This window comes from Etheostoma cragini, chromosome 9 (genome assembly GCF_013103735.1).
Source record: "Etheostoma cragini isolate CJK2018 chromosome 9, CSU_Ecrag_1.0, whole genome shotgun sequence".
NCBI lineage: Eukaryota > Metazoa > Chordata > Actinopteri > Perciformes > Percidae > Etheostoma > Etheostoma cragini.
In genome coordinates, this window is record NC_048415.1 from 6,382,963 (window position 1) to 6,398,112 (window position 15,150).

Sequence of the window (15,150 nt, forward strand, 5' to 3'; positions counted from 1 at the left end):
TGTTGTTATGCTATTGTACCTGAGTACACATTTTAAAAAAAAGGTTGAATTTAATGCACCACCCGGCCAGCATGCTAAGTGACATAAAACAAACACACCCAAGATGAACAGGTACATGCTGGGTCTGGCTAAATGCTAACAGGCTCATGGTGACTTCAGAGTTAGGTGAGGATCTTTCTTTTGACAACACATAGTCTCTTTCAGCTCAAAAGGGTTCGAATTTAAGGAATGCAGTGGGGCAGTGGTCCTATTGGACCAGTGATATTAGGACAGAGAGGACATTGGCTGAATGTACTGGTTACATTGGGAACAGAGAGGATGGACTGGTAATATTGTGCTCTGAAAATGAACAAGCAAATAAGCTGAACCTAGAGCCGATTGAGGTGGACTTCCTGATGCTCAAGACTCACAGAATATTGTTCCAACAGGTTAGTACAACAACACATTGCACTTACCTACTCTCCCGATGAAAACATCAACAACCGTGTCTGTGTTGCACTGTTTGTGAATGCAGCCATAGTTAAGTTTATATTGTTCTTCCTTGGTGATGTTTTATTTAGATTTTATAAGATCTGTCCAGTTATTTTCTTAAATCAGATTTATAATTATGCTTGTTGCACATGCAGCGTTGTCCTTAGACTTTTCATTAATTGTCTGCGTGTGACTTTTGCCACACGGAGAGAGGCCATTTTGTATAATGAGAACTTTTGCTTTTGAAACTTGACACATTTTGTTGCCAAACTTCAGCACTTGCACTTTTTACTTATACTTCTATATTGTGGTAGTGCTACTTTCACATAAGCAAATGTTAAATGTAAGTAGTCTGACACTGATTTAAGGACTTACATTTTCTTATTGCTATTTTTACACATTCCTGCATGACAGCAGTTCTCACTTGAAGATGTGACTAGATGGTGTAAAAAGATTCTCAATGATCCAACACATGAAAAAGAGACTGTTGTTCACAGTTTGTGTTCTTACTACGCAGTAATCCCACCATCTGCTGGTCACTATATTTCATTACACCATAAAATGGCATTGGCGCTGGGGCCCACGCATGCACATCAGCCTCCTGTGAGGTGTCCCAGAAAACTGTTTTCAGAGCTTAAGCATAATCATCCAGTATAGCACTAACTGCTCAATTTTACTTTCATCCTATTTAAGATTGCAAACATCAATACATGTTTAATTCATTTATTCTGTTGGTTGCAGGTATATTTCAAATCAAGTGTTCACACACACATGTTGAGTGTGTACACATGTTGTGTATAAATGGTTGTTTCAGAGCGACCTTTTTAGTTTTTTTATCCTAATTAAAGCTATAAAAAACGGATGTAACCCGATCTAATGTCAACACAGTTATTTACCATTCAATGTTGTTCAGGCGGCCATAAAGGTGCCTGACAGTTAATGATATCTATCAAGTTGCAAAGTCTGACATGTAGTTTTTGTATTCAAATATCAGATTAGCAAAAAGGACAGATGAGTAACATTTATCTATATACTGTGAAAATTACATACTCACTACTGTAAGCCATTGACTTAGATTAAAGTGTTCTACAATGTTAAGAAACACAGACATCATCTGAGCTTTGCAGTAGGTGCTGTTTTCGGTTGGAAATGATCAAGAACAAAAGTTTATACGTTTTAAATCTTCATATATATTTATTTAGAAGTAGTTCTCTGGTTTGCAACAAATAAGCCCATTGTACAAGGAATATTACAGAGAGGTAAAGTACATGTTTTTACATTTGACTCTGCCCTGTATATGGACTTTAATTTTCAGATGGGAATCCAAACAAGAGAGATGTTGCCCGCATAGCTTTAGCTTGTGTTGAGTCTTCTTCACATTTTCTCCCACTAATGTTAAAGGCAGCAATTAAGGGCACATAACTCAATCTACAACCTTGTCAATAGCACACATGTACTATACTGTACCCAACCAGTCAAAAATAAGAATTGTCACATCATCAGGATACACTCAGCATTATTTCCAATCATTCAAATTCCCCTCGAACAGAATCACTGGAATATTTGTCCATGCATACATAAGTATACTATATATGGTAAAAATATAGCATTTGGAATAAATACTTATATAACTTTTAGAGCAAACTTTTAGACAATACTTGTTATATATTTTTCACAATACTGTATGCACATGTATTTTGGTAAATATACAAGAACAGATAAAACTATATATTTAACCCCATGTGAAACAGATTTGATTTCAGTTCTTTGGTGTTGAGCCAGTAATGAAACCATATTACATCTGGGTCACACTGGATTAAACACATGGATGTGATTTACTTTAAGATTTAATACACAGGCACGGAAGACCAGATACATCAGATATTTTACACAGCACGGATCTGATCATTCTTTAGCTGTCTGACAAGTGGGAAGTTACACAAACTTCTTTTTCCATCACTTAATATACAGACAAGCAATAATGATCAGATGTGCTGCACTGAGTGAAAACAAATTATTTCTGATCCTGTGTAAATGCAGCTTCATTGTTGAAAAAATCTGTTCCACTTTGTGCCTCAACAAATGATCTCATTACTAAGCCACTGTTGAAAATGTCCCGTTGTTTCTGAGTAAATGCAGCCATTGTGTATACTGCTATGTAATCTAGGGATTTTATGTAAGAGGTCTATCTTCATGTCAATCTATATAATCCCATATTAGCACCCATATTAATAAAGTGTCTGGGAATGAGAGAGCACTGGTGCAGCATCAGTGGTCAGATCACACTACAGCCCAGAAGGAAAGTTAATACATTTAGCTTAGAAGACAGCACTACATAGAGAACTGTAGGCATGGCAATATAAATGCTTTATGACCGAAGCAAACAAATATAGCGGAGATGTTTGATTTGTCAGTAACAACAGATACTGAAGACTCTCCACAGTTCATTGTGATCTAATTCTTGCCTCCTGTAGAAAGGAAAAGTTTTCTGGCTGTAAATGAAGACTTGACCATCATAGTCTACAGATATTATGGCAGTTGTTAAAATGAGTGGTATTCCCCTTTTGAATTCCACCTTCAGTAATCCCAGCAAACCCCAATTAAACAGAAAACAGTTGTCCAATGTCTTCTCTAGAGGAGCTTTTAAAGTCAGACAAAAAGTAAACCAGACACCAGCATCAGGATAATCTTGTCTTGGAGACTAAAAGTTTATAACAGAAAGTCTGTGTTAAGAGCTGGAGGAATGGTTGCAAGATGCAATTTGAGTATTCAGTGTTTTTGGAGCATGATTTAGGCCTAGTCCACATATACACAGGTATCTTTTCCTTTTTTGCATCCTTTTGTCCAGACGCAAAATGCATTGTAGATCACTTTTGGAAAACACCTTCCAGGTTTAAGATACTCAGGTTTCAGTTTTTTTTGGGGGCTTGTAACACCAGAGTGTGCATCGTTATTGGCTTTGTGAGCAACGGTGGATGTGGCCAAAATAGTGTGGGTTCCAACCTTGCTAACATGACTTTTTTTTTGTTTACACATAAATGTACAGTTACTCTTCCACTATATGAAGGAGCAGAGGCATAAGGATGTGCTACGGAGTGATCAATGCGTCATTGCAATCTTCTGGTAATAGCTTATTATTCAGGCTTCTCATTGGCCAGCATGGCTTTAGGGTTAGAGTTACATCACCCCCTGTTGGTTTGGCATGCTTTTGACAAAAACTCAATTGTGTTTTTGCATTTTCATTTGGACGGCTTTTTTTTAAACAGTATTTGGATGGTTGTTTTCAAAAATACCTGGTTACTAGTGGACTAGGCCTTTAAACTGGCAACTAAAAGTCAGGATATCTTGGCCTCTGAGCTTTCATTTTAACCATTGAGGCATTCCCAACTTTATAAAGGTGCTACAGTACACTAAATTGCTGGTGTACCCCTTAAAAGATTTGATTTAAATGTAGACTTAAAACATAATGAAGTATGGTTACTGTATGTCCCCTTTCAGAAAGATGAAATCACTCTTCCAGATGCCGTTCTGGAAACTGATAACTTCTTGACCTGCTGGACGTTTAGGGTTTTGTTGCAGGGGTCACTGAAGGGGAGCTTTTAAGTTGTAAACATTTTATCAGACCAGTACTGCTGTTTCAAGATACTTTAGGAATATGGGTGTTTGTGGAAAATGGAAGAAAAACACCACATTCCCTGGAACACATCTTATATCTAAAATGTAGGATGGTCATCTGATTAAGGCAAAGACACCCCCCCTACTTAGTTTCTGATTGAAAAGGTAGTTTTTCATTAATATTGCTTCTCTTAGGACTGCAATTCATAAACAACCCATTGTTTTTGGCATCTTTACCATTTTTAAAATATGAATGCCTTGAGGCAGGAACAAAATGAGACCAGTGTTAGTAACCTGAAGACAGGCAGATTTGTCTTTAGTCGCAAACTGTAAAAATATTCAGACTAATTCCTATGTCTGAAATATCCACTGACATCCTACAGAATGTCTCTGATAGTCCCATTATCCATGCCAGTATAGTTAGACTTGCTACATTATTTTTTTGGAATGTATCACTGCCAGCCTGACATTCATTGTGCATTTTGTAGCAGTTGCATACAGGGTTGATTTAAAAAGAGCAAGCAAACAAGACATACAATATATTTGAACTGAGGGACGAGGAAAGAGAGAGACGTTGATTATGAGAACAGACAGTATTAGAACATACTGTTGTTTAGTACTATAAGACAGCTAGTAGGGGAAGTAACTGTGTATTGGCATGCACCTTCTGAACAGTACGATCTTCTTATTAGAAGACTTTTGTCTTTCTTTAATCTGTTTATATTGTGGTTATAAAAATCTTTTCTTTTGTGTCCAACAGAAACATTTTATCTCCAACAGAAACATTTGTTTTCAATAATTAACATTTGATGATCACCCATGTCCCGTATGTGGAAAAACATCCTTACTGTGGCAAAACAATACATTAAATATTGTAAATATCCACTGCATGATGGGAATTGTAATACAGAAGTTCTATTCTATGATTCAATTTTCATAATTCACACTTTTAGTGATATATAGCTTCTTGTGGACACCGATATTAGAGAGGAATATTTACTGTACACAAACACAATAAAAAAGTGCAGTAGAAAATACAGTTTCTGATTGTTAATGATTATAATCTGTTATAATAACATTCTACATACACTATGTTCTCAACAATGGCTTATGTCCAAATATGAAAAGAATTATGTCAATGTCATGAAGAAAAAATAGAAATAATGTCATATATCTTGTATATTTAAAAGGTAGATCATGTGCTTAGTACTTTGCTTGAAGAGCTAGTTGATGATAAGAAGCAGCAGTTCATCAGAGGATGTCTTCATCCACTCGCCAGTCTGTCCATCCTGGGTCCCTATTTATATTCCCGCCCTGTGCCCTACGTAATATCCTGGCAATTACACTGGTCACTATGGCAACGTATGGTCATCAATTTGACTTGCCCTTTGTTGTGTGTCCACTGAGTGGTTAATGCAGCATATCCAACACCCACGGGGCATGTTGGCTGAGATGTGGAAGTACAATGTGGGCGTTCATTGCTGGAAACTCCAGTCTCAGAGGTTTATGTGTAGTTCCACGTAAACAGAGCTTATCCTCTTTTTCCACTGGTCATTCCTAGTCTTGTTTGGTGTCAATATTACTTTTTCAACTTTTTCCCTCTTTGTTAGTAGGCAGAGGGTCTTGGAAATTAAAGGATTGGGGTTCGGCAATATGGAGTGATTTGGAAAGGTAAAGGGGGTCAGTCTGGCTCAGAGGAGGTGTGTGGTAGATTCGGTCTCAGAGGCCTGTGTCTCAGTGTGGAGCTTCAAAAGGTCCACTATTTCTTGGTGGGAGGCTCCCTCTGCCACAGACAGCGCTGTCTGTCCATTCTGGGAAAAAACAGAGAAAAAAATGTTACCCTTTCATTGCAGTGACTCTTCTTATCCTGACAGAGGCAGTGTTGCTCTTTCTAGTAACTTGACATCTTAGAACATGCTGCACCTGCCCTGATGCAGGTAATACTACTGGAAAATGCCATATAATGATATGTCACGTTTCTGTAAACCTGATATAATCAGTTTCTTCCCAAATTACACATTGATCAAATGATTATAATCATATCCACTCATATGCTTCCTTGCATCAAGCAGAAATGACCTGTGTAATAGGCAATGGTAAATAATAAGCCTGGGGAGGGTTTGTAGGATATAATGAAAGTGAAATAGTGGAAATCTCTGAATGCATGCAAGACATAATCATCTACAAGAACATTTTTGACACTTTGTTTTAAGAACATTCAAAATCTTTTCTCCAACTGCAGTACATGCCGCCACTAAAATAAAAAAAGACATTCAACAGATGTTGGTCTATAAAAGCATAAAGACGGTAATATTTGAATTCTGTGAATTTTCCCGCTTACTGAACTGGCAGTGTTCTATTATGATGTTTGTACTTCCTACATAATTCTCACAGCGTGTCCTGGTGTTTCATATTTGTTCTTATAATCAAAGGCCTCCTAGAAGACATTACAGCAAAATAAAACAGACAAGGCTGCATATTGAGAGAGTCCTATTGTCTCATGGGAAAACAGATGTCTCAAAACAGTGTAAATGCTGTGTATTATACTTTTTGTAAATTAAACAAACCTGTTAAACAAACTGCTTGAATTACTTGCATTTAATTTCAAATTGTTTGCTAGAGCTGTTTATTTTCTAAGTTTGTAGACATCTGTCCACCGCTAGCACTAAATACAGTTTGTTCTCATGTAATGTTAGGAGTCAGACAGCAAATAATCTACCAGAGGCACATGGAGTTATAGGATGATTGCAGGATACATCTTTATAGATTCATCTGAGCTGTCCATGTGGTAAAGTCAAATCTAGGTCAAACAATCCACCTAACCTGAAGACTCTTCATGATTGTTGAGAACACATGAGATGTCCTCTGAAGTCCCCATCCTGACGGACTGGACAACAGCAAGAAGTGATATGCTGTAATGGTATAGTGGCATTGGAAGCAGCGATATGTTTGGTTAATTTAGAAGTGACAATACTTGCATTATTTTGGGAACTAGAGTCAAAGCCCACAGTTGGGTGCAGGCGTAGAGGTGGGGGGTGTACATAAGCAGTATTAGCAGGTTTGCAACAGTGTTAAAAGGATTGCAAGACGCCAGTCGGGATTTGGCTATACTTTGGACTGGGCACCTCTGGCTGCAGAGGAGACCCAACAATCTAGAGAAATCAATAACGTACCATGTTGAACAATCAATCTTCTGTGTGGGCCAGACACCAGCTGCTTTATGCTCTATACCCTAACTGGGCACCTAACTCAGACTAATTTCTAGTGACCTACTGTGTTCTGCTGCATGTGTTAGAGCCAGGTACTTAGAGCCCTGCGACTATTTGTGGCGTACAGGCGGCAGATAACTAAGTGTTAAAATGAAGAAGTGAACGCTGGCATCTCAGTAAACAATGAATCCCAACCCGTACAACCTTTTCCTTAACATAACAGTGTCAAAAAAAAAAAAAACAATAGTCCTGACCAAGCTTGTTTAGATAAGACGATTAAGGAGACTTTTAGTGTGAATAACAACAACAAAGGCATCTGACCAAGCGTCCATATTTTACGAGATGAGAGTGAGAATGTGTTGTTAATCCTTATGTAAAAAAGAGTCACAATGGTCCTAATGAAGAAAAAAGCAGCAAAAACAGGAGGTCTGAGGCGTTTGCCTTGAGCCTTTCCCTCTCAGTATTGATCATTGTCTTTGTTGCCATTTGGTCCACGTACTAATACATGCTACTCAAGGAGTTTAAGGTGGACCCATATTAAAGCCAAGTTTTTACCTACAGAGAGAACCTGTTCAATGTCTTTAACTCTTGTCTTTTATATATTTTATGTATAAACATATGTCTTTAAGTGAGCATATTTGGTGTGGTTCATACAACATTGTGATATTATAAACCTAGCAACACACTAAGGCAGTTCACCCATTGAATTGTACTTAAACATCAGCAGAACCTAGGGGTGTCATGATTTTCCAAATCCACTATTTGATTTAACTTTTGATTTTAAGATCACAATTTGATTCAATCCAGGTGACAGGCACCATTAGTTTAATGAGGTGCAAATGAATGTACTATGGAGTCCCATCTGAGCTAACATGCCCATGTGTCATTGGCTGCATGCTACCAGCTAGTAAGTGGAAGTGCATAATTAGAGGGGGGCGGGGTGAAAGACAAAATACTGGGGGAATCACCAATGCTGCTTAAGATTTTAAAATTGAAAGGTCATTATCAATTTTGATTTAAAATGGAAATCATGAGGAGCACTTTATATGTAGTGAAGTACCTAAGAAATGCTTAGATTTATGTCAAGTTACAACAGGAAAATAGAAACAGGACAAAATTTGTACACATCCTGGAGAGAGAGCATGGACAATCTGAGCAGGATTGTAAAGAGGTTTTACAGTGTAGACCAGTAGAGACTCATTCAGATGGCATATCACCTTTTGATACCTGCAAAACCCATCTTGGAAGAGAGGAGAAACAATTAAGTCCAGTTGACAGTGTTTAACTTTGCAGTATAAAAGGAATACCTTATCTTTGAGGCTGGTGTCACAGCAACCTGTCTCCAGCAGCATTCGAACAATGTTTGTGTGTCCATGTTCGCTCGCACACATCAGGGCAGTGGAGCCCTCGCGGTCCTGTGCATTTACATCTGTACCGCAGCTCAGGAGCAGCTTCACCATGGCAACGCGGCCGTGGCTCACCGCGAGCATGAGTGCCGTCTGGCCCGCCTAGAGAAAGAGTGAGAGATACAGAGAATAAGAATTAAAAGATGGGGAAGATAAATAGATGCAGGGTTTGGGATGAGGGAGGGAATATAGGAAAGAGAAGAGAAAGAAACGTAAGTGAAAATTAAAATGTGCAAAAGAGAGGAGTTAAGTGTAATGTTTTGAAACAAAATCTTTGTATCTGGACTCCATGTCTAAATACAGGCTAAAACTGCACCAAAGTCTTACAGAAGTTCATTTTCACAAAGTTCTGCATCAAGATTAATTTCCTACACTGTATTAATGAAAGTGCTAACAGTACATTTTAAGGTTCCTGATACTTTGGTAAGCTTTCCGAGCTACTCTCTCAGCTACTCTCTCCCAAATTGTGCACTGTAGATGGCCTTGCTGTCGAGAAGAAATAGCTGAAGTTTTGGTGTATTCCCGTAAAGTCACCCCCACTTGTAAAACATTCCTTATGTCCCAATTTCCCCAGAGGTATGTGTAAAACATTCTCAGATTTACTGTGCCGGAAATACAACTAACTACAATACAACAACATATCACACAACTCAGCAAATAGTTTGATATTCGGTAAATTTAGGGGACCTGATGAGTCAGTGCAGGCATGTATATTACCTGTCTGGAGCAAGCATTGACGTCACCCAGCTTTAACAGTTGTTGGGCCACCTCCAGGTCATCAGAGCTCTCTGCAGCCGTCAGTGCAGCGAGCATCACTGGAGTGTAGCCTGCCTTGTTCACATTGTCTGTCTCACAAAGACCTGAACACACAAACACAATGTTTAACTCAGTCAAAAAGAGCATTTTGTGCAGTGTTTTACTGCCTTATCTAGCCATCTTCAGTTAAAATTCTCTACTCATGCTCTTCTGTTGCTCATTCAGCTGTGTGTGCTTGTATCTTACCAGTATCCAGCAGCAGTTTGACCACAGGGAAGTTTGAATGCGACACACTGTAGTGTAGGGCCATGTTCCCGTTGCCGTCTGTCAAGTTAACTACGTATGGCAGGAGTGTGGGAGTCGTCAATCCCACTTGTCGCAGGTATAGTCTGACGGTATCGGCCTGCGAGTCTTTCTGACTGGAGATCTTGAACCACTCCTGGTAGAGCACCACTAAAATCTGACGCTGGGGAGTGAAGAAAGACAGAAAAGATATAAATGAAAAGGGGCCTGTGGCAGCAATTTTACTGTTCCCTGAACATCATTTTTATTGTTCGGGCTGTTGAGCAGCTTGCATTTTCAGCCTAAGGAATCCAACTGTAAGCCACATTATTGTACTCAGTGAAGTCAAAGAGCTCTAATAGATCATCAAAAAGTATCTAAAGCATTATTTTTATCAGTGTTTTAAAAACTGAATAAACATCCGATAACCATGAACAATAACTTTGCAGTCAAATCAGATTTGATCATCAAATCATTTTCCACAACTTTCAATAAATAAAAAAAACAGCCAAAAGAAATTATTACCATTTCTTTATCTGGGGATGAAACCTCTTCCATGCGGTCCTTTACATAGAGGCAGGCATCTATAAACCCCTGGTTAACTTTCTCCCTGGAAACAAAGACCAAAGACTCAATTAGGACCTGCCTGTTTTCACAGATGCTACATTATTTTTAAAATATGATTTTAAGTCAAGAACTTTCAAGCAGACCAGGAGTAACTAATAGGTGAAACATAATTAATACAGCACACTCCACATCTGTTCTATCCATTATTTTCTTTTCTGCTTTTTCATGTTCATTGTGAAAACATCAATATCATCAAGTCTGCAAAACAAGTCTGCATTACAAAGTTGCAGGCCAAAAGACAGTAACTTTGTGTAACTTGTGTACATTCTGTCTGGGATGAAAACAAAAGATAAAATGTGGCCTTGCGGGCCTCTGCAGCGTGTACACACACACTTTCGTTTACTTTATGATATGAGCTACATTGTTTCATTACTAAACATGAGACTATCCTATGCAGTTGACATGTTGATGTTCCTTTTATTCAATGTCATAGAAAGCAAGGATCCCAGTGAGCAGAAGGTTTGCATTTCCGATTGCGTTGCTTTGTGTTACTGAAGGGGAAAAAAACGTCTAAGCCTTTTTTTTTTTTTTAAACTTGCCTAATGTATTTTTTATGATCAACATCTACCAGTCCAAGCTGACCAATCAAAGTGCATTAGATACCCATGTAATGTACCCATGCTTCTGGGCATAGACTCCATAGCTACAGTGGAACTCATGACACACAACCATAAATGAAGGTTTAAAGTTTGTCTCACCCTTCAGCCTGTTCTTCCAGCAGGCCTTCTGGATCCAGAAGGCCTCTTTCACCCTCCTTCTCTGCAGCCACAGCACCTCCTTCCTCAGCACCCTTCTCTGCATCCTTCTGCTGGGTCTCTGCTTCTTCCTCAGGCTTCTCTGCTGGCTGAGGCTCCGACTCATTTTCCTTCTCTATTTCCGGTTCTGAGCTGTCTTCCTCTTCCAGCTCCACCTTCAACTTCTCATCTCCACTGCACTCCTCGCTGGATGTTGACTCATAGCTGGAGGTGGACACAAACAAGTGGAGATGTGCACAATTTCCAAAGCATAGACACCAAAATCATCCACTACTATAATAAAGCGTCCACATCATTAAGCCACTCTTAAGTTACAGGTTGTCGTTGCAAGTGATAAATTGTTCTAAATCGCCTTACCTGGATAAATAAAGGTTATAAGCCTACTAGGTGGCCTAAAAAGTGAGAAAATAACTTTCTAGCTAAATCCATATTCATTCATTCTTTAAATTATGTAGGACCAACTACATCTGGGGCCTCATTTATAAAACCTGTTATGAAAGAAAGAGTTGTGTGAATCAGAGGGAAATTTGAGGTTGCAATGTTTCTTGCAAAAGCTGGGATTTATAAATAATTTTAATGCGTTCAAATGTGTCCAGTTTTCAGCAACCTTTTGATCATGCATGTGATGGTGCGTAACGCGCCCAAGGCTTTGTAGACTACGTTGTACTGACCTCTGATAGTAACATGAAATATCACATGGATAAAGTTCTCTGGATGTTGAGCGCACAGCCTGCAATCAAAACACCTGTGCCACTTAACACTTTGGTGTTCATATTTTTGTTACACTGCCAATGTACCCGAGTCTGGTGCACCCACCACATTATTAGGCTTTTAAATCAATACAGACATAACAGTTTATGTAAAAAATACTTAACAGATGTTTACTTTAGCTTATTACCAACAATAAATACCTCATTTATGGTTCATATTTGCCATTAACCCGTGAGATCACATTTATGATCAGATGATCATTTTATTTTTTTGTGAGAAAACAAGGAAATTCAGTTATAAAAAAAGGTAGAAAAATATATACTTTTGTAAGACTTCTGATCATGATTGGTGTTATTTCTTAGAACATATATTGGAACAGGTGAAAGTGCTTGAAATGTAACAATTTTGTAACTTTGTGTGGTAATAATAGCAGGTGCAGAAAGACAACATTTATGCATACACACACCTACACCCAGACACGCACATATACTGTACAGACGCACAGAGACACACACACACACACACACACACACACAAACACACACACACACACACACACACACACACACACACAGCAGGCCCAGTTGGGTAGGAGGAGGACACATTTAAGTTTCATAGCACCTACAATTATTTCACTTGGGTCCAGTAGACCCGAACACCTCATGTGTAATTGATATGTTTAGGGGGGATGAACCGTTTGCAGTCATTAAACATAAGTTAATTTGTATGGTCTTCACAGAAAATGAGCCAGGGCCAATGAGTTAGAGTTAGAAGCAAGCAGAAATAGCATATTTTTTCTTTAAGCAAACATTGAAAACGGGTCCAACAGACCCAAACACCACACAAGGGTTTATTACCCTGATGAAGCCAATATGAGTCCAATCCACTACCGCTTTATTGGACTTAATTAACCGGGACCGGACAAAAAATGAATAGCCGGTTCCCGATTGCCTGTGTATTGCAACCAATCAACAGCATGGCAGAGTTGGCATTCCCCCTCCCCCCATTTTTCTGTTTCATGATTGGTCATCAAGGGTTCCTTTTAGAAGGGTGGAATATTCAGTGATTGATTGATATGGACCTCATTAGGACAAACATTGGACGGCCTTGGGAAGAGCGTGAAGCTTGTGCACGTCCGTATTTATAACGAGAAGAGCCTGTACAGGTGTGCACCGTATGGTGTTATGTTATCAGAATGTTGTTTTGGAAATTCTGACTTTTGGCACAATAAACCTTTCAGAATAGAGTCTACGGAGAGTTTTATAAATGAGGCCCCTGGTCTGTCATGGGCTTCAGAACATTTAAATGATGTTTCACAGCAAACAGTAATGTGTGTATACAGAAATGAGACATGTACAGAAACGGCTACATCAATGAAACACCTCAGCAAGTAATACACAATATGAAAGCAGTTAAGTCAACACAGACCAAGGCTAGATAAATACTAACAGGTCATTACCCTGTGGACCTCAATGTGGCCTAAAAAAGGTGCTTGTCTAGTACAACCTTGGACCACATATCCAAAAAAACTTCCTTCACACAGTTAAACATATACATGGAAATCCATAGGAATGTTTGCACACATGCAACCCTGGATCAAACCCAACCTTGTTCAGGGATGAAAGGCTGATATATTTAGGTGTGTGTGTGTGTGTGTGTGTGTGTGTGTGTGTGTGTGTCAAGATCATTGGGGTGTATCATGAAGGAACCTCAGTGAGATCAATGATCAGATAAGTCTTATATTGAATGGCACTGATTCCGGCTTATTTGTAGACACACACACATGCACACACACAGAAACAGCACACCACAGCATTCCCTGGATTCCAGAGGAGCTCAAGGGAGAGCAAAGATAGGTTAGACCATCTAAAGAGAAGAAATGCAAACAGCAGCCCACTTCCTGATGTGGGCAGACTTAAGATAGTCAGAGAAAATGTTTTTGACTGACATTACATTATGTTTGTCTCATTATAAATAGCATCTGAAACGGAGAGATATTTATCGTCCAGAACAGAGTTCAAAAACTCAGAAGAGACTAACTAGATGTAGACCATCTTTTATAATTTATTATGGGTTATATAAGGACCAGATCCTTACATTACCACAAATGATAAATAATTATTTAATCTGGAAAATCGCTGTTAGGTTATGTTTGCAGATCATTCTAAAACAGGGAGGAAGGAATAGACTTCACCAGAGCTCTGACAAAACATAGTGAGGGTGAGCAGGTCACAATACAGTGAACCTCAGGAATGTAAAAACAGGAATGCAAGAATATAACAAATTTTGAAATGGCAGCCGTTTCCTTGGTATGCAAGAGGTAATCCCACAAGGCATTGTAGACCCAACTTCAGAAAACAAGTGATGGGGATTAATATTGTATGGAGATAAAACAAGTGTATCATTAAATGTTTTCATGGTGCTATTAATACATATTGGTTAGTCTTGCAAATCATTAAATTGCTTTGCCACCTTGGAATCTCACGCACAATGAATCTGAGCACACATTTAAGGAGAATTCCGGTCGATTCCAACGCTCTGTTTTGTAAATTTGGAGAGCTGTCAGCATAGAGAAAAAGGAAAACAATCGGTGCTGCCTACACCGTGTTAGCCTCATGCTAGTGTTAGCACACTTAACAGACTTAAACAGAGCATTAGCACAACTTCCATGCATTTCTTTCACATCTACAGCAGTGAGATTTAGTTTTCACTCGGAAGGAATCAATGCAAATGGGTTGACACTTTTAATGACATTTTGAACATGTTTAGAGGCTAAAAACACATTTAAAACTTGTCCTGTTAAGCCTGTTGGATGCTAACTCTAGCAGTAGGATAACATTGTGTAGGCAGCACCAATTTTTTTTGTTTTTCTTGCTAGTGACAGCACTCCACATTTACAGAGCTCTGTGTTGAAATCGACCGAAATTCTCCTTTAAAACAATCTGGGCTGCTGTCGCTTTGACAGACAAGTGGATTGCTAACAAGTGTCGTGTGCACAAGGGAGGTAGTTACTATGAACGTGTGTATGTTTGTGTATTTGTCTACAAAAGTGTCTGTGTTCACATTTATGAACCTTGTGAGGACAAAGGTCTGTCTGCACAGTCAAATTGTGGGGACTCACTTCCCATCTGGGGACAAAATCTGGTCCCGTCAACGTTTAGGCAAATGGTTAGGATTACACATCTAGCAGTTATAGTTAAGGTTAGGGTAAGCATCCAGGCGTGTGTTTGTGTGTATACAGGTGCTTCATGTTATGACTGTTACACCAAACAGCTAATTATAATCACAGAAACCAGAAAGACTAATTTTTCTGGTTTG

At 38.8% G+C, this 15,150-nt stretch overlaps 1 protein-coding gene across 2 annotated transcripts in view; it reads right to left on the bottom strand.

Moving 5' to 3' along the window:
• Positions 1-1,641: 1,641 nt before the first annotated feature.
• kank4 (KN motif and ankyrin repeat domains 4) overlaps positions 1,642-15,150 on the bottom strand; it is a 69,072-nt gene continuing 55,563 nt past the window's right edge. For both annotated transcript variants that reach the window (XM_034882380.1, XM_034882379.1), the window contains exons 5-10: positions 11,065-11,325; positions 10,265-10,349; positions 9,704-9,923; positions 9,419-9,561; positions 8,603-8,803; positions 1,642-5,897 (exon numbers count right to left, since the gene is read on the bottom strand). In XM_034882380.1, the coding sequence (XP_034738271.1) occupies positions 5,778-5,897; positions 8,603-8,803; positions 9,419-9,561; positions 9,704-9,923; positions 10,265-10,349; positions 11,065-11,325 (1,030 nt within the window). In that variant the 3' untranslated portion in view covers positions 1,642-5,777. The remainder of the gene's footprint in view (positions 5,898-8,602; positions 8,804-9,418; positions 9,562-9,703; positions 9,924-10,264; positions 10,350-11,064; positions 11,326-15,150) is intronic.